General features: G+C 46.2%; 1 protein-coding gene across 3 annotated transcripts in view; it reads left to right on the forward strand.

Moving 5' to 3' along the window:
* HERC3 (HECT and RLD domain containing E3 ubiquitin protein ligase 3) overlaps positions 1 to 22529 on the forward strand; it is a 56078-nt gene that overhangs the window by 3873 nt on the left and 29676 nt on the right. For 2 of the 3 annotated variants that reach the window (XM_082236341.1, XM_082236343.1), the window contains exons 2-5: positions 10636 to 10900; positions 17652 to 17811; positions 18801 to 18877; positions 20678 to 20899. In XM_082236341.1, the coding sequence (XP_082092467.1) occupies positions 10675 to 10900; positions 17652 to 17811; positions 18801 to 18877; positions 20678 to 20899 (685 nt within the window). In that variant the 5' untranslated portion in view covers positions 10636 to 10674. Of the gene's footprint in view, positions 1 to 4803; positions 4935 to 10635; positions 10901 to 17651; positions 17812 to 18800; positions 18878 to 20677; positions 20900 to 22529 lie in introns of those variants that run through there. The other variant, XM_082236342.1, reaches the window with a different exon arrangement.

Consider the following 22529-nt stretch of genomic DNA (forward strand, 5'->3'; position numbering starts at 1 on the left):
CTCCGTTTGCCTGCATGTAGCTTTAAGCGAATTGCTTTTCGCATCCCTTGCCACACACACACACACACACACACGGAAGTGCCAACTGAGGAAAACGCTTTTTACATCTGGCAGAGTGGACTCTATCGTCCGCCAAAAGCTTATGCCATAATAAATCTGCTGGTCTGCAAGGTGCCAAAGGCTCTTTGAAGTTTTTGGTATCAGAGCTTAAATGATTATAGGTCTATTTACAGGTTAAGATCGCTTCCTTCTCCTAGTCTGTTGCAATGCAACTGGCCTATAGGAGATAAAGCTGATGGGTGGGTGGGGGTGGGGGGAGAGACTTTATAGGCCATTAAAACCTTCCCTCCATAATCCCTGTTCCTGTAAGAACTGCCTCTTTGCAAGCAAATTGAAAAGCCTGCGGCTCTTTTCTTCTTAAATGGTTTTTGGAACGGCTTAATCTCTGCTTTCACTAATACATTCTGCCTAGTGCAAAACAAATGAATACTATATTACACTATAGGAGAATCAATGCATAGGAAATCGTTTCAGGTGCAAACTACTCTACAGCTGTTGCTATCTACCAGAGACAAGCCCTCTTTTCTGGATCCCGTCCCAGAAAAATCACTGGCCCCATTTTTGCCTTTTTGTTCGGGTGAGCTTGTTTCAAAGAAGCATTCAAGATCCACCTTTCTGGAAAGGTTAGACAGGCAGGGGGGCACAGTCTTTGTATCGTACCGTACAGCACTTTCAGCACCTCCTTCAGTTCCCTGACTCGGAAGCAGGAAGAACTCTGGAGCAATGGGATTTGCTGAACAAGTGAATAGTTACCAAATCATCACAAGTTAAGTAGCACGGAATCAAAATAGCTAGGCACGCAAACGCCACACGGCCTGTGGCTTAGCAAAAGTACACTCACGGTTCAATTAAAAGTTGATTTACAGTGTAATCCTGCGCATATCTACTCAGATGTTCAATGGGGCTTAGTCCCAGGAACATGTGGGTACAGGATTGCTGCCTTTAAGATCAATAAAAGCGAGAAATAAGAAAATTTCACGAAAGAACACAGTAATTTCTAGCTAATCCGGGCTCAGATGCAATAACTAAAAGCTCCTCCAGGTTAATTGACTATGCATCCTGATTTGTTTGCACAAAAAGGTGTTTTTTCTAATCCTTTACAGCCCAGGTCTCATACCCGCTATCACAGGGGTCAGCAAACTTTTTCAGCAGGGGGCTGATCCGCTGTCCCTCAGACCTTGTGGGGGGCCAGACTACATTTTGGAAAATAAAAATGAACAAATTCCTATGCCCCACAAATTACCCAGAGATGCATTTTAAATAAAAGCACACATTCTACTCATGTAAAAACACACTGATTCATGGACTGCCCGCGGGCCGGATTTAGAAGGCGATTGGGCTGGATACGGCCCCCGGGCCTTAGTTTGCCTACCCATGCGCTATCACTTCAGCTTGGAGATGGATCTCTCCAAGCCCTACCTAGAGATGCCACTGATATTTCTGCATGCAAAGCTCTGACCTTTCCCTAAGAAACGGACTTTGTACCATGCATTTAAAGCACGTTTAAAAATAAGTGCAGCCATGTATTCATGCCCTTCCTTGAGCCAGTGAGTCATGCCTGGCGTTCCCCTCCAATTAACTCAAGAGCGCTTGCCTCCAGCTCTTCCCCTGCGCCTGAAGGGCTCTCTTCTGATTCATTTGTTTGTTGTCAAGCTGAACCCCCGGCCTCAAAACGACATTGCACATCTGCCACATTATTGTACATCAGAACGATAAGTGCATTTTGCAATCCTTTTGTGTCGTGCAGCCCAAACCTGTAACTTTTGTCCTCAGAATTAAATTCTACTGGGTTAAGCATATGCACAGGATTACAGCTTTCTAGCAGGCTTCTGTGCATGTTTACCAAACGTATGCCCCACTTTGTTCAATGGGGCTTTACTTCCTAGTAAACATACTTAGGGTGTCAGCCTAAACACTCCAGGTCTTTATATTTTCCTTCAAATGCAAAGCTAAAATTTTCATCCATGCTTCTATCCAGAATACCCAGCAACCGAAGGGCCCTGCAAGAAATCATTAGCAGAGGAATCCTATACATGCCTACTCAGAAGTAACTACCAGAGAAGTGGGCATAGGTTTGCTACCCAAGTATCCAGTGCATCATTTCTGAGTGTTGCTAATGCAATATAAAAATGCAAGAGCCATTTAAGAACAGACTGTTCCTTCTAATCAATGCATCTCTCTTATTCAGTTAACAAGCACAGCGAATTCAAAATATAGGTTGTTGGTTTTTTAAAGCATCCCTTGCCAAAATATTTAGCTGGAATATGGCCTGGGGATAGATTTCAAACTCACCTGGAAATTAATTCTCATCAGCTGAGGGGACATTCTTTCACCTATGGTGGACTTGTCCAAGATTGAAGGCCTTCTGGGAAATGATTTATAACGAGTTAAAAAAGGTGTTTAAGTACACCTTCCCCAAGAAACCGGAGGCCTTCCTTCTGGGCATTGTCGGCCAGAAGGTGTTAAAAAAGGATAGAATTTTTTTTATGTATGCTACAACAGCAGCAAGAATCCTTATCGCTAAGCTTTGGAAGACCCAAGATTTGCCCACACTGGAGGACTGGCAGACGCAATTGATGAACTACATGGAACTAGCCGAGATAACTGCAAGGATCCGAGATTTGGGAGAAGAGGCAATGGAGGAGGACTGGAAAAAATTTAAAGACTACCTGCAAAAGTACTATAAGTTATATGAATCTTAAGATGCCGTATGACTTTGAATGTTAGCCCCAGCAACGAAAGTTTAATTATTTATGAAATTGGATAACATTTATGAAAGAATCAAAGTTTAAATGGGTAAAAATGACAACATGTTATATTTTTAGAGTAAATGGAAAATAAGAGATTTAAACTTAAACTGCAATTGAAAATATAAAGAAACACACGAAATAAGGTTATAATTTGCTGATAACTTTATTGTCAAGAATGCACTATGTGGGAGACGTGGGGAAGTCCGATGGAAATTTGACATAAGTTGTTGAAATGGTTGTGATTTTCTGTTTTTTTTTCTTTCTTTTTATTCTTTATGTTATTTCTCTTTTCTGTTTTATCTGTAATTTGGAAAAAAATGCAATAAAAATAATTATAAAAAAAAAGAAATTAATTCTCATCAGAAGTTACTCTTTGTGGCACGGCTTATACAGTATAGCAAAGTAACTTGCAGGAACATAAAGGTGTTCATTGTCTACTTCAATTTATCAACCTCCTTGGAGCTTATATGCAATCAGGCTCCCTGCTGCCTGTCTCTGTCAGAAGTATTGTTAGAGGGCTGGGCTGTGGATCACCTGCCCTTGTTCCAAAAATGATTTTAACTTTACTTCCAGGGCTGGTTCACATACTGTGCTGTCCATTCACTTATCCTCTTAATTTGCTCTGGGACCAACATATGCAGCTATACATATGCAGTGCCGTGCTGAGTGTGTCGAACTAGGACCTGGCAGAATCACGTTCAAATCCCCACTCAGCCCTGAAGCTCACTTGAGCCTATCAGACTCTCAGCTTAACCTATTCCACAGGGTTATTGTTAGGATAAAATTGGGGAGGGTGGGGAGAGCCACATTGAGCTTCTGGGAGGAAAAGTGTGCTATAAATCTAAGAATCATTAACAAAATTAGCATATGCAAATTGGAGCCTCAGGCCCCTGAGTCTTTTGAGTGTTTAGCAGAGCCTCTGTACACTGAATAGGGGCGCGGGTGGCGCTGTGGGCTAAAGCCTCAACGCCTAGGGCTTGCCGATCGAAAGGTCGGCGGTTCGAATCCCCGCGGCGGGGTGCGCTCCCGCTGCTCGGTCCCAGCGCCTGCCCACCTAGCAGTTCGAAAGCACCCCCGGGTGCAAGTAGATAAATAGGTACCGCTTACCAGCGGGAAGGTAAACGGCGTTCCGTGTGCGGCTCTGGCTCGCCAGAGCAGCGTTGTCACGCTGGCCACGTGACCCGGAAGTGTCCCCGGACAGCGCTGGCCCCCGGCCAATAAATGTGAGATGGGCGCACAAACCCCACAGTCTGTCAAGACTGGCCCGTTCGGGCAGGGGTACCTTTACCTTTACCTGTACACTGAATAGTTATGATTAGTCTCTGAGAGAACTGCCCTCTGACCTGTCAAATATTTCCATCTAAATATAAAATCTGCACACTTTTAAGTAACCTCCTGCTGCCTAGTTTAGCTTGGTGCCAGTAATAGTGGTTAAGAGTGTCGGACTAGAACGTGGGAGACCTGGGTTCGAATCCCCTACTTGGCCACGCAGCTCACTGAGTGACCCTGGGCTGGCCTCTCATCTTACAGGGGTGTTGTGGGGAATTAAATGAGGGGGAGAACAAACCAAAAAAGTGGGATATAAATGCAAACAAATATCTCAGTTGGTTAGAACATGGTGCTGATAACACCAAGGTTGCAGGTTTGATCCCCATATGATACAGCTGTATATTCCTGCATTGCAGGGAGTTGGACTGGATGATCCTCAGGGTCCCTTCCAACTCTACAATTCTATGGTTCTGTGAAATAAATATACAGTGCAGTTGCACCAGCACAATATGGACTTCACATTTTCCTCCAGCGCCTCTAGGGTTAACTGTCAGGCCGCCTCTCTCCCCCCCCCCTCCAAAACTAGAACTCTGGGCTCAACCTACCCCTCCTTCCCCATGTCAGCCTCTGGTGGAAGCAGCGATTGGTTCAGCCGGAGAGCCTCCGCGGCTCCCCATTGGGTGCGGCTCAACACGTCAACCACGTAAAGGCGGGGCTCGCGCTTGGCTCTCTCTGCTGGAGGAAGGAAGCAAAACTTCGTTGTTATTGTAAGCGCGCAGCAGGAAGCAGAGCACAGAGGTGGCGCCTCCGTCTCCGCACCTGGGACTCCCGGGGCGCAGCAGCAGCCAAGAGCCGGTGAGCGTTCCAAAGGCGTTGCTTTGCGTTCCCCGGGCGCTGCGTGCGATCCTGTTGTGCTGTCGCCTCCTTTTTTTGCAGGCTTTTTTATAGAAGGGGGGGGGGTAGCTCCCTTTCGCTCAGCTTGGATAGCGGACGCTTTGCAAGCTTCCCGATCTCTTTGCGTCGTGCAATTCAAGCTCTCCCATTAGATCAATGGGATCTTTTGCCTCCCGGGTATAAACGGGGGTGATAGGCTTGCATTTGGGGGGCGACGAATAGAGAGACCCACAGCAGCCTCCTAGCAAACCCAACTCCTTTCCGATTCCTGTTAATAATGGCCTCGCTGCCGCCTTTCTCTTTTTCTCCAGACGGGGCGGGTGGAACGAGTAATAATTTCATTTAGCACTCCACAGCCCTGGAGTGACAGAGCCTGACTTTGAGCCCGCGATCCAATACGCACACTTAACCTGAAGGGGTCAGTCGTATTAAGAAGAGTCCACCCCACCCCTCTACTGGATCAGGCGAAAGGCCCACCTCGTCCAAACATCCGTCCAGGTAGCACTAAGACGCCCATGAAGCACGGCACGGGCGCAGCCTGTGGGTCTTGCTGCCGAGTTAGGCGTGCCTAGGCTTGGGTTGGTTTGAAGACTGGAAGATGAGGATACCCCCCCCCCCCGTATTGTCACACGGGGCCCCCAATAATCTCCCTTTCTGCGCTTGATGCTCCCATGCAATGGGGCAAAGAAAGATTGCTGGCTGCGTGTTGCGCATCCGTGCAATATTATTTCTTCCCCCTTTCCAGCAAGACATTTTATTCTACGCGGCCACTGGCACCGATGGATGGGAGGCAGCTACGAGATCTAATAGCAACCGTAGCCGGGGGAAACCCGGAAAATCCTGCGCAAGCCATATACGGTCTCCTTGCATCTCGGCTGCTGCTGCGCAGGAGAACTTCCCGCTGGATTATGCCCGCAGGTTGGCCGTAGAAAGAGCTCTTGGGAAAGCAGTTATTACCCTCGGACTTTTAATTTTATTTTTTAAAAAATGGCTTCTTAAATTATTTGCTGGCCTTTAAATGATTTTATTTTGAAAGGTTGCTAAAGATCCCCTCTGTCTGTGACGTGTGTGTATGTGTGTGTATCGAGGGGTGGGTGGGAATGACAGTCAAACCGCTATTTCAGTAACTCTTGCACCGCGATGCAAGTCATGGCAAACACCGGGCAGTATGTGCAGTTGCGTGCATTGGAAAGCAGAAATCCTAGAAACCCGGACAGCAGGAATCGGGGCTTTCCACGTCACCCGGGGCAGATATTTGGAGGCTAGTTTCCGGGACTTTGCGAATGGAGGTGATGACGGTGGTAACAATCGTGGACCCGCGCCTGTTTCCCGGTTACCCTCCGCGCAGTAGGACCGAGGAGGTGTGCTTGCTTGTTCCCTCCCACCAGCCGATTTCCAGTAGCTCAGGATGAGCTCATTCCAGTGCCTCTTTGAAGCATGCAAAAGAGAATACAGCAAAGCACTTTTGCAAATCGTCTCCCCCAGGCTGAAAACCTTAAAAAAAAAAAAAGAGGAGGCATTTCCGGGGGGTGGGAGATGTTCAGACGTGGTGGGCGCGGCGTATTTTTGTCGGGGTTGCATGAGGAAGAAGCCAACGATGGCGATTGCTTGAAACCCCAATCCTGAACGTCTCGAATGCAAAAGGGGAGAAGGAAGGGTGGCGTCGCTTTTTCTGTTTGCTTTTCGTGATGGGTCGGCTGCCTTTGAGGGATCCCGCAGCCGGCGGAGAGGCACCAGGCGACCGGCTGGCTGAAACATAAGCAGGGAGAGACACGTGCCCGCGTGCGCACGTGCCCCTTCCCTGGGCTTGCAAAGCTAGCTGGGGTGTGTGTGTGTGTGGCTGGCTGCGCGTGCCCGCGCGTGTTGGCTGTACGTGCTTCTGCTGGCGTCTCCGTGCATAGACAGGCATCCTCTGACCCCTCTTCATTCCCCCCCCTCCCATGCCTCTTTCTTTAGCAGAGGCTAGTTTATGGGATGCATTTGAGCAGGCTGTCAGCAGAAAAGTGGAGCTCTCCAAATCTTCAAGAGTTTGGCAAATCTCAACGTGTTTGTGGCATTACTGTTTGCATATAGATGCCCTGGCAGCTTCAGCTGGCAGATGCACACAGAGGTTTATTAGAAATAGCTGAGAGACAGGGATAGGAGTTTCCTGAAAACTCGTTCATTGAGCATTCATCCCAGGGAGACTTATAGATTGCCTGCTTAGGTTAGTAATAAGGGGCAATATTTATTTATTGATTGAGATTGTTTTTCAAAAAATACATAGAACTAGGGAAAAAACATGTCTGAGTTCCTGAGTTATTGAATATTTGGGGGCAAGTTGGGGTTATTGGTTTGTTTGTTTGTTTGTGTTCCTGTTTTTTATCATGTATTTGGTGGTTTTACATTGTATTTTTATGTTGTGAACCACTCTGAGATTTGCAGTTGAAGGGTGGTATACAAATTTATAATAACAGGTATCCAAGGCTGCAAAAGGCTAAATAATATTTCACTTGCACCTGGTGATGTATTTATTTTTTTAAAGGTAAAGGTACCCCTGCCCGTACGGGCCAGTCTTGACAGACTCTAGGGTTGTGCGCTCATCTCACTCTATAGGCCGGGAGCCAGCGCTGTCCGCAAACACTTCCGGGTCAAGTGGCCAGTGTGACAAAGCTGTTCTGGCGAGCCAGCACAGCACACGGAACGCCGTTTACCTTCCCGCTAGTAAGCGGTCCCTATTTATCTACTTGCACCCGGGGGTGCTTTCAAACTGCTAGGTTGGCAGGCGCTGGGACCGAGCGACGGGAGCGCACCCCGCTGCGGGGATTCGAACCGCCGACCTTTCGATCGGCAAGTCCTAGGCACTGAGGCTTTTACCCACAGCGCCACCCGCGTCCCTATTTTTTTTTTTTTACATCCCTGCAATTACCAAGGGTTGGTTCATCAAGATGATTCTCCTTAAAGTGTTAGGTATGGCAGCTAGTTTCGCCTGAGCACAGGCTGACCTTTTAAGGAAATCACTTGTTTCCAAGTAATCCACACTGTTTTCACTCTGGGGCCTGCAGCTCTAGGGCTAGGTAGCATCACACTCATGGCCTGTTTTGGCCTAGGGGTTGCCATTTGCCGCCTTCGCTGCTAGTGTTTGGATATTGAATTAATACTGCAAGGAAATGACTCGTATATTAAGGACATCTCAGTATTTGCTTTGCTTTTTAAGGAAATAACTTGCTGAGAGCCTACGGTTGTGCTGCCCATAGAACAGAGGTTCAGGGATATTGCTGTTGGCACAAGAGGAACCTCAGTACAGTGACCTGGCCCCACTAGAGTCCTGAAACAAAAGTGAATGCTTCTTCTGTTTCAGCATCTGCGTAGGGAAGGAGCTGTTACATGATGTAAGGCAGTCTCCTTCAACCTAGTGCTCTCCCAAAGCATAGGAAGGCCACCAAGTTGCTGAAGGCTGATGTAGGAGGAGTATAGTGTAGATTGGGTGCAAAACCATGGTTTAGTTCTACACAAGTCATCTATGGGCCTGTGTAAAGGTAAAGGGACCCCTGACCATTAGGTCCAGTCGTGGCTGACTCTGGGGTTGCGGTACTCATCTCGCTTTATTGGCCGAGGGAGCCGGTGTACAGCTTCCAGGTCATGTGGCCAGCATGACTAAGCCGCTTCTGGCGAACCAGAGCAGCGCACAGAAACGCCATTTACCTTCCCGCCAGAGCAGTACCTATTTATCTACTTGCACTTTGACGTGCTTTTGAACTGCTAGGTTGGCAGGAGCAGGGACCGAGCAACGGGAGCTCACCCTGTCACGGGGATTCGAACTGCCGACCTTCTGATCGGCAAGTCCTAAGCTCTGTGGTTTAACCCACAGCGCCACCCGTGTCCCTATGTACCTGCCTGTGTACTCCCTCCTTTATTGTGGCTGCAAGGAAGAAATCAGAAGAACCTGCCTACGTTTGCAACTAACCAGTTTGTTTGGTCCCAATGGGATAAACTGTGGTTGATCTTAGCTAACAAACATACATATCGTGGTTCCTGATTTTGGCTTTTTGGAATCAAAGCAATCCATAGTTCCCTAGTCTGGACAAAACAACAAACTGGCTATTTGAAAATGGAGGCAGGTGCTTCTGGTCTCCACGCTGCAGAAGTGCAATGGGGTTCTCATGAGCCCGAACCTTGTTCACTTAGTATGGCAAGCCGTACTCTTTCCAGATCAGCTCAGAGTGTCCAGCCCTACTTAACTTGCCCTATGCAGGCTGTCGCTGCCCATGTCACAGCCTCTACTTATACCACAGCAGCTGTCGTTGCATAGCTTGCCCTGCCTTCCTCTTCTCCCCCTGTTAAATAACTATGTTATCAGTGGCCATTACTTCCCCATCAGCAAATAAATTGCTAGACAGCATTCTGCATGGGAGCCAGCCCTGAATGCATAAGACTGGAATCTGGATGCTGACAGTGTCTCCCACCCCACCTGTTCCAGGTTCCTTGGCTATACCATGGCAGACAGCTTCCCATGGAATAGCCCATTTGGTCTGGGGCAGGGGTCTGCAACCTTTAAGACAAAAAGAGCCACTTGGACCTGTTTTCGAAGAAAAAAACAAACCTGGGAGCCGCAAAACCATTGCGACATTTAAAACAAATATATCTCCGGAGCCGCAATCTGACAGCGGGCGGGAAGGTGACGTCAGGACGGTGCGTGACTAACGCACGCACCGCCCCCATGCGATGTCACAGCCAGTACAGTGCCCGCCACAGTGGGGAGTGTCGGGGCGCACAATGCGCCTCCTCCCCTCGCTAGTATCCACCCCGGAGCCGCAGCAAAGGTGTAAAAGAGCCACATGCGGCTCCGGAGCCGCGGGTTGCAGACCCCTGGTCTGGGGTGATGTGCAGTTGTTATTAGGAGCATCTGCCTTAAGTTCAGATGCTGACCTGCGGTGAAACGTGAACACCGACGAGGACATGAAGTGCTTTCCATGTAGAGAGAGTTGTGGAAGGAACAAGCCGTCAATTTACATAACAAAGGCACTGTCAACAGAAACAAATTTGTTCTGGCATTAATGTCCCAGCGAACAAGAGCGTTGAAGTTTTATTTGCTGCTGTGGCTACTCTGCCAGCTGGCAAGCTGCATTCAGAGAACACTCGCCACCGAACATGGTGGTATTTGTGTGTGTTGTGTTTTTGACTTCTGGAAAGGGGGGGGGGGGTTGTATTAGCAACACGTGATCCATCACACCAAGTTCTGAAGGTGCAGCATGGAGGATTATTATTATTATTATTATTGCACTTGGTTTTCATGTGTATTTTGCTTACCACGGTGCCCTTTGGGTTGCTAATTTGGTTTTCGATTGTGGATTATTAAAAATTATTTGATTTTTAATCAGTGTTTTAAGATACGTTGTATACTGCCCAGAGGCCCGCTCCCCTATCCCAAATATTAGCAGTATATAGTAAATTGCTTAAATAAATGAAATTGAAACTGTTAGAAAAATAGTTTGCCGCTGGGCATCTTTCAGGAAAGTTATTCCATGGAATGGAAGCTGCAGAAGAGAACTACTGCTCCTTTGTTTGCATGATGGGACAGGAAATGGCTCCTTTTGCCAGCATCACTTCCTGTGGTCCTGTTTGCCTGGTCTGCAGATGATTCCTGATTTATGGATTGGTTTCCCCTCTTCTCCTCCCTCAGGAAAAAACCAAGATACATGACTTGCTAAAAGAAGAGAAGATGTTATGTTGGGGATATTGGTCTTTGGGACACCCTGGGGAAGGTAACGTGCTGCAAGCGATAATCACCGAGCCCCGGAGCAGCGGGTTCATTCACGAGAAGAGCGTCAAGGAAGTGGCTTGTGGCGAGAACCATTCTATCTTCCTGCTGGAGGATGGCGAAGTGTATACATGTGGCTTGAACAGGAAAGGGCAACTCGGCCACGAGAGGGAAGGAAGCAAGCCAGGTAAGGTTGTGTCACCACACCTGCAGCCAGGTGCTTGTTCACATTTAATGAAATAGCTCTGCTGGTAGCTGGTTCTGGGGTTCAGGTTTGGCTTGTCTATGCTACTCCTTCCATTTTATTATTAATTGTACCCCATCGTGGGAGGTTTATACTGAAGGGTGACCTAGAAATTATATTGAAATAGGAGTACAGTCTGGCAATGACGCCAGCCTGGAGGTGTATAGGGCAGGGCCACAGTCCATTCTGGGTAACCTCCTGGGGGCCACATGCTGGTGCTGAGCAGTAGGGATGGGTGATAATAGCGACATATCATCCGAAACCAGTTTGAAGTCCATATCGTGATCATCGGTTTTCACTATTTTTGACCTAGCAATATATTGCGAATCATGGTGTGTGTGTGTGTGTGTTATGCATAAATCACAGCATGGGGGGAAACGTGATGTCACCCAATGCCTCTCCATAGCCCCATCCTTATTTCAGACGTCATAGAAGCATGGAATCAAAAGAGTTGGAAGGGACCACGAGGGGTATCTAGTCCAACCCCCTTGCAATGCAGGAATCTTTTGCCCAATGTAGGGCTCAAACCTACAGCTCTTGAGATTGAGTCTCATGCTCTACTGACTGAGCTATCCCAGGATATATTAGTATATTTCGGATGTTTTCCTGGTGATACATCGCGATGCTGAAAACCAAATATTGCCCAGCCCTGCTGTTCGCTTCTACATAGTTCCATCTTTATTTCAGACATCGTCATATATTGATATAAGGATGTGGGTGGCGCTGTGGGTTAAACCACAGAGCCTAGGACTTGTCGATCAGAAGGTCAGCGGTTCGAATCCCCGTGACAGGGTGAGCTCCCATTGGTCGATCCCTTCTGCCAACCTAGCAGTTTGGAAGCACGTCAAAGTGCAAGTAGATAAATAGGTACCGCTCCAGTGGGAAGGTAAACGGTGTTTCCGTGCGCTGCTCTGGTTCGCCAGAAGCAGCTTAGTCATGCTGGCCACATGACCCGGAAGCTGTACACCGGCTCCCTCAGCCAATAAAGCAAGATGAGCGCTGCAACCCCAGAGTCGGCCACGACTGGACCTAATGGTCAGGGGTCCCTTTACCTTTATATATTGATATGTCGCAATGTTTAGCTGGTGATGTATCACAGTGTTAAAAACCCAATATCGCCCAGCCCTGCTGAGCAGGCAAAAGTGGGCTAGAGCAAGAATCATAAATGTCATCCTCGTGTAGTAGGCTAGTTTCTCCTCCCTCTCTGTCCTGCAGGAGGCACTGTCATAGTTCAAGGGCACTTTCCCACCGTGGATCAGGGCCTGTGAAGGGAGAGGTTTCCGAAGGCCAGGTAGACAGGCCCCAGAGGCTTTCCTGACAGTGTTCCATTAGTTCTTGCGGCTGGTGCTGGGAGTTTCCATTTCAGCCACCGGCTCCTGTTTGGCTCACATTTCATTCTGGCTGATCCCAAAGTAACCTTTGACAGGAGATAGTAGGCTAGTGTGTCAGGAGAGTGTCGTGTTCAGGTGATGCTGCCTGTCCCTTTACTCTTGAACGAAGAGATGCGTATGAGTTTAGTTTGGTCCATACTGCTGTCCAGATGCTTACTAGAAGGCTAGCAGCCCCCCCCCCCCGTCTGTGGCCATGTCTGCACTATATATATTTCAAGTGGAATCATACCACTTTAAACAGTCGGGCTTCCTACAAAGAATCCAGACAACTTCAGTTTAAGGCAGCTGAGAGCTGTTACCTTCATAGAGCTACAGTTTTCAGAGTTCCCTGGCAATAGGAACTGGTGGATAAACCACTCTGACCACCTTTAACTGGAGGGCCACAGCTTACAGATTCCTGCCTTCGAGGGTCATGGTTCAGGGATTGGGTCTGGGGGGTGGGACTTTTTAGTCTTGATACTCCCACCATGGATAGGGGATTGCCAGTTTGGCAAGTATGCCTGAGATCCCTAATTGTTGTGTAAAAATATCTGGGTGGGAGGTAGAGGAAACTCAGGTCGGAATTACCAGTGAAAGTATACTCTTGGCTAAATTTAGCTTGTGCTTTTGAGTTGCAACCCAAAAAAGTTCTTTTCACAAACTTCCTCTTGCAGATTTTCATTCCTGAGAAGTTTGCTCTTGAAATCCTGTTATTCCATTTCTGTTCCATCTTCTTGTAGGGATTATTTAATCTGCCCCAAGCACCATGTTTTTGAAACTGTTTGTCCTTAATGTGTTTGCAGGGTGGATTTTGGGAGGCTTTGCCAGCTGGCTGTAACAGACTGTGCTTTTTTCCCAACCAGGATGCAGAAAGTTTTCTGGCTTGGTACTGATACGCATAGCATTTGCACTAACTAGCTGGCAATCTGGTCAAGCTCCCAGGTTTGAACTGTGTGCTTCCGAGATCATGATAGTGACAATTCATTTCTCACTTTCTGCACCAAATTGTCTCGTACTGATTTGCGTGATAAAAATAGCAGGAAACTTTAAAATCAGGTACAAAAACACATAAGACTTAAAACACTTATCCATAAATATATATACATCAAAGGAGCACCCCAGTTACAGGCATGAATACAAAAAGAGGTCACAGGCATTGCTTGTTATTCTCCCAATTAAGGAACAAAGCCCTGGGTAAATAGAAATGTTTTTGCCTGGCACATAGAAGAAGAAAAAAGAGAATGATATCTGTCAGGGAACTGACATCGGAGCTAGAGGCGGAGGGAAGGCTCTCAAATGATGCTGGAGAAGGGCCCAGCCGGGAGAGAGGCAGCTCCGCAGATGGGGAAGCAAATCAGCGCAACACCAGGGATATAGAGGGGCTGATGGGGGAATCGGCGAGAGGGCTCCAGGAGTCTTCACCGGACACCAGCGGGGAGAGCACGGGTCCTCCGCTACCCACGCCCACCCTGCGCAGAAGACTTCCGCGCAGAGAGAGCAGGAGGAGACTGGGTGTCAAACAACTTTTATGTTGGAAAAGATTTAAGAAACGCCCACTGATGGATTCTGCTAGCGACTGAGGCAGCCACGAAGTGAAGGGCTGTCCAGACTGAAAGGTTTAGCAAGGCAACATAACCAGGAGAGGCGGCAACTTATGCACGAGCAACCCATACACATTGCAATATCACTAGGTGTACTTCTTTGGAGAAGAGTGTACCACAAGCAGGTAGACACGACTGAAAAGACCCACACCTCCCTCAGAAAATGCACAGGCCTCAGATGAGGAACGCAGGGTCCAGGTTTGTGCTTCTTGAGGCACTGAAGTCTTGAGCTGCATAAGGCTTTATAGGCCAAAGCCAGCACCTTGAATTGAGCTGGGGATTGTGAGCAGGAGAGCACAGTAGCACTCAGATCCTGCTGGTGAAATTTCTGTAATCATCTGGTCGCAGTGTTAGAAACTCAGATATATGAGCTAATCGCTGAATGGCACCTTAAACCCAGGTTACGGTTGCCGCAACAGAGTATTTAGGTGCCATTTCCTCCCTGTTTCTATGCTGCTTTATATTTCAAAGAAAATATCTTGAGAGTGGTTTACAAAACATGAAAATTTCAAACAAAACAATCCAGAATAAAACATATTCAAGCTTCAAGGAAAATATTTCAGACTCTTCTCTTAATGTGACGTTTTGCTTTCTCCATATTTATTTACCAACTTTATATAGCTGTCCTGTAGCAGAAGTACCCTCCAGGAAGCCAGTGTGGTGTAGTGGTTAGAGTGTTGGACTAGGACCTTGGGAGATCAGGGTTCAAATCTCCACTCAGATATGACCTTGGGCCAGTCACAGCCTCTTGATCTACCTCAAAGGGTCACCGTAGGGATTAATTGAGGAAGGCCTCTTGATCTACCTCAAAGGGTCACTGTAGGGATTAATTGAGGAAGGCGTGACAGGTTGGCCAGTTGCCAACCTGTCGTCCAGAGATCTCTGCATGGTCGCAGGTGGACCTGCGCCATTTGCAAAAAGTCCCTGGGCAATTACTAACACTGTCTGGTTGGTCACTGGGGGAACAGAATGTTGGGCTAGACAGTCCTTTGGTCTGATGCAGCGGGACTCTTCTTATGTGTTAGGATCTGACCATACAAAAAAACCCAGCTGTAATAGGCTATCTGATGCCAATCATTTGTCAGCAAGAAGAAGCTCATGGCTGAGGATGCCTCAGGTTTCTATGCCCTCGTGTATCTTGGAGGGATGCAGGATGGAAGTTTGGAGGGCCTGTGAATGCTTCTGTAGATATTCCTGCCCATTGAAATGTCCACATCCGAAGATTTATCCTAGCAGCTGCAATTAAGATTAAGTAACGGGTGTTGTAGTGCAGCAGCTAGGAAGAAAATAAAGTAAATGATTTATGAATCGGAGACGTGTCCTCGTTTTGCACCCCTCTGCTCTTGCAGGACTGAAATCTTTTCCTCCCTGGGATTTTCGCTTGACGGTTTCAGGGACCCTGCGGCAATTAATTGTGCCTCCTTTTCTCCAGATCCCAAACGGCATTAAAGGGACAAGTTGATAGACCAAAAAGCACATTCCATCTGGGAAGGAACTGTTCCATCTGCTTGTGAATCACTGCGATGCGCATAGCAGCTGAAAGTGGGGAAGGGAGACTGTTCTCCTGGACAGCTATTTTCAGTTTTAGCAAGCTCTTAACAGCGCTGCCAGCCTCTTAGCGGGGCACCATCTGTACAAAAGCCTTTCTGTTCTGCCTGGTGTGCTCCAGCAAACTGAGCACCTCCTCTGCTGCTCAGGATAGCTAAATAGTAGTACGTGCCCCTTTCATGCAGAATACACTTCTCTCCATTTAAAACATCTTTACAAGCAAGAGACGGGGAAATCCTTTAGCCCCGAGATCTTAGCTTCCACCAGTCATTATAGATGGCATTCCCCCCCCATTTTTTTATTCATTTTATAGCACAACTAAACAACACAAACAGAAAAACAAACAATACAAACAAATTCTTGTCTTATCCTTATTTTTTCTAAACATTGTTAGGCAAGCTTCCCCAAGTCCCCCCATCCGATTTTCATCTTTAGCAGTTTACATATATCATAATTTCTAGCCCTTTTTTATCACACTTGCTTTTACCATAAAAATCTTTTTATCATTTACAAATAAAACTACTTTAAAATACACTTTCTTCTACTTCTAACCCTACAGCCTATATCCACTTCTAGAGCTATTCTAAGATTTAAATCTTAACATATTTTTTCAAGTATTCTTTAAACTTCTTCCAATCTTCTTCCACCGTCTCTTCTCTCTGGTCTCAGAGTCTCCCAGTCAGTTCGGCAAGCTCCATATAATCCATCATCTTCATCTGCCATTCTAATTGGTAAATCTTGTTTCTTCCAATTCTTCGCTAGTAATATTCTCGCAGCTGTTGTGGCATACAGAAAAAAAGTAACATCCTTTTTGGGGATTTCACCCCCCGTTATAGACGGCATTGGTTAAACAATCACTGCCCAAGTTAGATTGGAGTTACTTTGCAGATGAAAGTGGTCTGTAATGGTTCTAGGGGTTGCTTGTGTGTAAATCAATGCCACCCTTGGCTGGTTGCCTGAATAAACCCTTTCTGTCTGGACAGCCACTCGCCCGTGGCTGTCTCAATCGCTGGCAGAATCCGTTAGTGGGTGTTTCTTGAACTTCTTCCAGCAAAGAAGCTCTTTGACGCCTAGTCTCCGCCTACTTTCCCTGCACGGAAGCATTCTGCGCAGGGAGGGTGTGGGCATCGGAGGACCCGTGCTCTCCCCGCTGGTTCCCGGCGAGGAGTCTTGGAGCCACCTCGCCGATTCCCCCATCTGCCCCCCTTCTTCACTGGTGTAACGCTGATTTCCTTCCCCAGAAGATGTGCTGCTTCTCCCTCCCGGGACACTCTCCGGAACCCCTCTGGAGCCCTCCCTCTCCCTCTGGCTCCGATGGCAGTTCCCTGACATGGTCAGAGGCTTGTTTTGTTCTGTTGTCCCAGGAGGCTGTTCTACACCTACTGGACTTAAGTTATGGGTGACTGTTTCTTAACGGTAGTTAAGAGAAGCTTCTTGACAGTCAGCTCCTACTGCTTGCTTATTTGCTAGGGGAAAGGGCCATAGCTTAGTTGAAGAGCACCTGTCTTGCATGCAGAAGGTCGCAGGTTCAATCCTTGGCAGCTCCCGGTAGGGATGGGAGAGTCTCCTTCCTGAAACCCAAGCAGTTTGTGGTGAGGGGTGGGACTCCTGAGGAAAAATTCTTGCTCTAAGTTGACGGGCTGTGAAGTAGCTCTCTGCATCCTGGCTGTGTGGCTGCACACAGTGCGCACACATAAACACTGCACATGTCTGCTGCATCTAACTAACATGTTTCTCATCAGCCTCTGTATCATTTCAAAATGGGTGAAAGCGAAATGACTTTATTTTCATACACCTCATACCTGGCATTGCTTGTGAAGTCTTAAAAACCAAAAATCAGTGCAGTTTTGAGTTCAGTGACTAAAGTTTGTGCCTTTGTGAAAAGGCTCAGTCTGCCATCTTGATTCAAAATGGCGTCCGGTGGTATCCAAATCCACACAGAAAATCTGATCCTAAACCATCACACAGAATTTGGTTGTAATATATTAAGACCCTGTCCAAATGCGTAGCTGGCAAATGAACAACTTTCCAAAATTTATATTAGATGAGATATTTTTTTAAGGTGTGTATATCTCTTTCTGCACACATACACCCAAACTTTGCTTTGAACGATAATCGCATGTGTTTTGTCGCTTAGCGTGTTCCACCAGCGTTATTCTTCTCTTTTCCCCTCAGAGCAAATTGACGCTTTAGCTGATCAGCGCATAGTCCATGTTGCCTGTGGGGAATCTCACAGCGTGGCCCTCAGTGACCAAGGCCAACTCTTTTCCTGGGGGGCAGGTAGCGATGGACAGCTGGGCCTCACAACGGCAGAAGACTCGGTGGCTGTACCAAGGTAATCGGAGCGGTTACCAAACGCCATGCTTTGCTATGTAGCTTGATACCAGCGGTGTTCAGACTAAATAATCCCTTGTCGCTTTTTAGGGTGTGTGTGTGTGTGGAATGAAATTCTACGCACTGACTGGGCACGCACCCATACCCTGCTGAACTTTATAGTACTACAAGGGACCCTAAATGTGCATATTAGCACACCAATGCACATGTGAAGGGGAAGGCGATGGCACATTTCGCCTCCTGTCATGTGGAAGAACTGTGTGCCTGTACATTGGCGCATGTGTGGTGGGAGAGTAGCTGTGCAATCCTGCAACCCCTTCTCACTTTATTTTAATGTGTGCTTGAGTTTGTGGACGCACCTCCCCTCTTAGTCTCTCGTATTTGCCTTCTCTACTGTTGCCTTGACCCTGGACCAACATTTTGGACCAATGGGCACACTGAATTTTGAGAGAAAGCTGTGGGCATTGGACACAAAATGGCCGCCATGGAGTTGTGACATTACGCAGCAAATTAGATAGCACATGCATGGTGCATCTTTTCCCATAATTTTCTTTTTGTACTTGAAAAGGCTCCACCTGTTGAATTTCTGCAAGCTTCTGTTCAGCCTGCAGTAGAAATCTTCACTCTCCAGTAGTTTTATGTGTTCATTTGCACTGTGCGCTCTGGTACAATCTAAAAGTGCACCAGAGACCTTAATTTAAGAATCTCATCCCTAAGGTGATGCAAGAGCCAGGCATAGTTAGAACACCAAATGAGAGGATACTATAAAAAGGCTATTTTTATCTAAAGCTCTTCTTGTTGTCTGCACTGAACTGCAGTGTTTTAAAAAGCAAAGCCATTTTTGCTTAAGCTTCCAGGTGATGCATTCTAAACTGTTTAACATAAGTTCCCTTCATAACGACACAGTTGTTATTATTTTAGTGTGTGCTTCTGCTGTTGTGTTGTTGTTGTTTTAAAAAATAAAATAAATGAATTGTTTTGCTGTTTTAGGTTGATAAAAAAACTGAATCAAGAGATGATACTTCAGGTCTCCTGTGGCAATTGGCATTGTCTTGCTCTTGCAGCTGGTATGGTAATATTAACTTATAATAGCTAAGCTTTCTTTTTTTAAATTTTTTATTTTATTAACGTTCTTAAGTCACATATGTATACATTATCATATTACATTACAGGGCATATTATAATATAATTTCCAACATGTATATAAAGTTTATATACCAAATTTATGTACCTAAAGAAAGAAAAAATAAAATAAAATAAAAAACAAAGACATAAAGCCATTTCAAAATAACATTTGTACCAACACTATGGACTTCCTGTCAATCTCATTGTATATTCTTTTTTTACAAATGAATGTACTCTTATTATTGTTTATTTCTTTATATTTTATCTAGTACATTCCTATATCAATATGTACCCTTAATGTTGTTTCTCAACTCAATTTCTCTCCAATGTCAATCGAATGCTAGCATAGATAGTGAACCTTTATTATATTTTTGAACATATATGTTATATCTATCCCATTTTTCCATAATTTTTTGTTCTGAATTGCCTCTCAGGCTATTTGTCAACTGCGCCATTTCAGCAAATTCTTGTAGTTTATTATGCCAGTCCATTATTGTCGGGGCTGCTTCTTCCTTCCACCCTTTTGCCACCTCTAATAGCTAAGCTTTCTTACTAGTTCTGCAACATTACTATTAGTAGTATTAGTAGTAACAATTATGTTTTAGATTCTGCCTTTCCTCCCAAATGAAGTACAGTTGTACCTTGGATTCCGAACATTTTGGTACTTGGACCTTTTTGGCTGCTAAACGATTGAAACCCAGAAGTGAGCGTTCCAGTTTGTGAACGTTCTTTGCAACCCAAATGTCTGATGGGGCTTCTGCGGCTTCCAATTGGCTGCAGGAGCTTCCAAACTTGGGTCTCCAGCTGGGTTTTTTTGAATTACAATTCCCATCATCCCTGACCGCTAGTCCTGCTAGCTAGGGATGGTGGGAGTTGTAGTCCAACAACAGCTGGGTTTATTCCTTATCCGTTTCTTCTCCCAAAGAAGGCAAGGCAGTGAAGGCTTAGAATCAGAGTTTCCCTTCTCCTAGATGGGCTCCCTTCCCAGGGTGGCGAGCCCCATCTGCTCCTCACCTCCCTCTACAACATGGGCAGAAACCATCTTCTTGACCACTGGACCCGCTATTGGTCTCATCTGTTCAGTCCACTATAGAATCATAGAATCATAGAGTTGGAAGAGACCACAAGGGCCATCGAGTCCAACCCCCTGCCAAGCAGGAAACACCATCAGAGCACTCCTGACATATGGTTGTCAAGCCTCTGCTTAAAGACCTCCAAAGTAGGAGACTCCACCACACTCCTTGGCAGCAAATTCCACTGTCGAACAGCTCTTACTGTCAGGAAGTTCTTCCTAATGTTTAGGTGGAATCTTCTTTCTTGTAGTTTGGATCCATTGCTCCGTGTCCGCTTCTCTGGAGCAGCAGAAAACAACCTTTCTCCCTCCTCCATGTGACATCCTTTTATATATTTGAACATGGCTATCACCAGATCCTGTCTTTGCATGCAAGGAAAGTCCCTCACTCACTGTGGGTTTGAGACCCATTGGCTACCCTCACCTGGTTTAGCCGGCCAGTTGAAGCCGTTCCCGGGGTGTGGCATGCTGACAGCTCCTAGGAGCTACAGGTGAGCTTGAGTGCAGGGTGGGGACCAAAGGTGGATGGAGCACGGCGTGTCCCTCACCAGAGGTACTACCCCTCTCTTAACACCTCACACACTCATTCTGTCAACACGCTGCTGTAATATAACAGGGGGTTTATTTTTCTGACCGCTGTCAACCTGTGTCTTGGTTTCTTTTTTTCCAGATGGACAGTTCTTCTCCTGGGGACAGAACAACCACGGACAACTTGGGCTGGGCAAAGAGTTCCCCTCCCAAACCAGTCCTCAGCGCGTCAGATCGCTTGAAGGGATCCCTTTGGCCCAGGTGGATGCAGGAGGGGCGCATAGCTTTGCCTTGTCTCTCTCCGGAGCTGTGTTTGGTTGGGGGAAGAACGCCTCAGGACAACTGGGCCTGAGTGACGAGAGAGGTAATTCAAGCAGTCGTCCGTAGACATTGACAGTTTTTGTTTTTGGAATTATTCTTGTGCTGCTCACCCAAAGTGAAAGGAGACCTGTGCTTATTAGTTTTAAGACGTGTAGACTACTTTTCGTTCCTTGGTCCCACGGGGCAGCTAATTTGATTCTAGCCCAGCTTGGTTGCAGAATTAAATCACGGTGTGATACATACTACAGTGGTACCTCAGGTTACATACTCTTCAGGTTACAGACTCTGCTAACCCAGAAATTCATGGAATTTTGAAGTGTCAGGCATAGCTCTAATGGCTTTAGCCCAAACGTAGCAGAGTTTTCCTGCACAGCGAAGAAGCTAGTCGAGTTGGAAATGACTAGTCAGCTAGACTCAGAATAACTATTTACAGGATTTATTAAAAGGAAAAATAAAACCAGCAGAGTTTCTGCATACAAAACAAAGCAAAATAAATCCTTTCTTTCTCTCTCTCTCTCTCTCTACCATACACAGCACTTCTACTCCTAACACACCTAACACCAAACTGTGCTAGCATTTCTAGATAACAGAGTTGAGTGCTGGTCGTTAACCAATCAGAGTAAGTAGTTTCTAGGTCAAGCAGACCTTGGCTTTCTGCCAAGAGTAAATTGACACTGCCTTGAGTTAATTGTGTGAAGCCAGAATCTGTAAGTTCCCATGAGAATCAATTAACAGAAACTGAACAGAAATAGTGCTTCAGGTTAAGAACTTTGCTTCAGGATGAGAACAGAAATCGTGTTCCAGCGGCGCAGCAGGCCCCATTAGCTAAAGTGGTGCTTCAGGCTAAGAACAGTTTCAGGGTAAGTACGGACCTCCGAAATGAATTAAGTACTTAACCTGAGGTAGCACTGTACTACTACTACTACTACTACTACTACTACAGCAGCAAAAACAACAGTTAGTTAGTTAGTTAATAAATTAATTAATATGCTGCCCATCTGTGTTGGCCTCCAACAAATGAAACACATTAAGCACAATAAAACATCAAACATTAAAAAAGCAATTCCTATACTGGGCTGCCTTCAGATGTCTTCTAAAATGTGAACAGAGTTTGGCTGTCTCTTGTGTGACCTCACTGCTTGGCTTTGGGAATAGTATACGTAACTGAGTTGATGGCAACAAGTTATTTTGTTAGTCCACTTCTTTAGCAGCTTACTTTAATTAATATTATTATATATATATATATATACATTGGCTTTCGTAGATTTTCACGGGTACAGGAATGCAGGTTTTGGTGTCTTCGGGTGTCTTCCCGTGTAAGAGTCGGGGTGTCTGGGCGACGTTTCGACGAGGTCTCACTCGTCATCTTCAGGCTGGAGCTTTCGGCTTCTTGTTACTGGAACAGAGCAGAATCTGGTGTTTGAGTTCCTATAAATACTGTTGAGGGGTGTGGTGTATAGCCTCCAACGTTCTGGGCAGAGAGGAAGTTCCTAGATTAGTGTGCCTTTTCTTCTTTTGTTCCTTAATTACTTGAGGGATATCTTGAGTGATTTCATGAGTGATATTCTGAATACCACTGGGTGGGTCATTAAGTGTAGATTAGTGGTAAAGCTTTCGTGTCTTGACCTCTTGAGCTTGTGAAGAGTTTTTCTGAGAAGATGGCTGTGCTGCAT

The sequence above is a fragment of the Podarcis vaucheri genome (assembly GCF_965113315.1).
Source record: "Podarcis vaucheri genome assembly, chromosome: 9".
NCBI lineage: Eukaryota > Metazoa > Chordata > Lepidosauria > Squamata > Lacertidae > Podarcis > Podarcis vaucheri.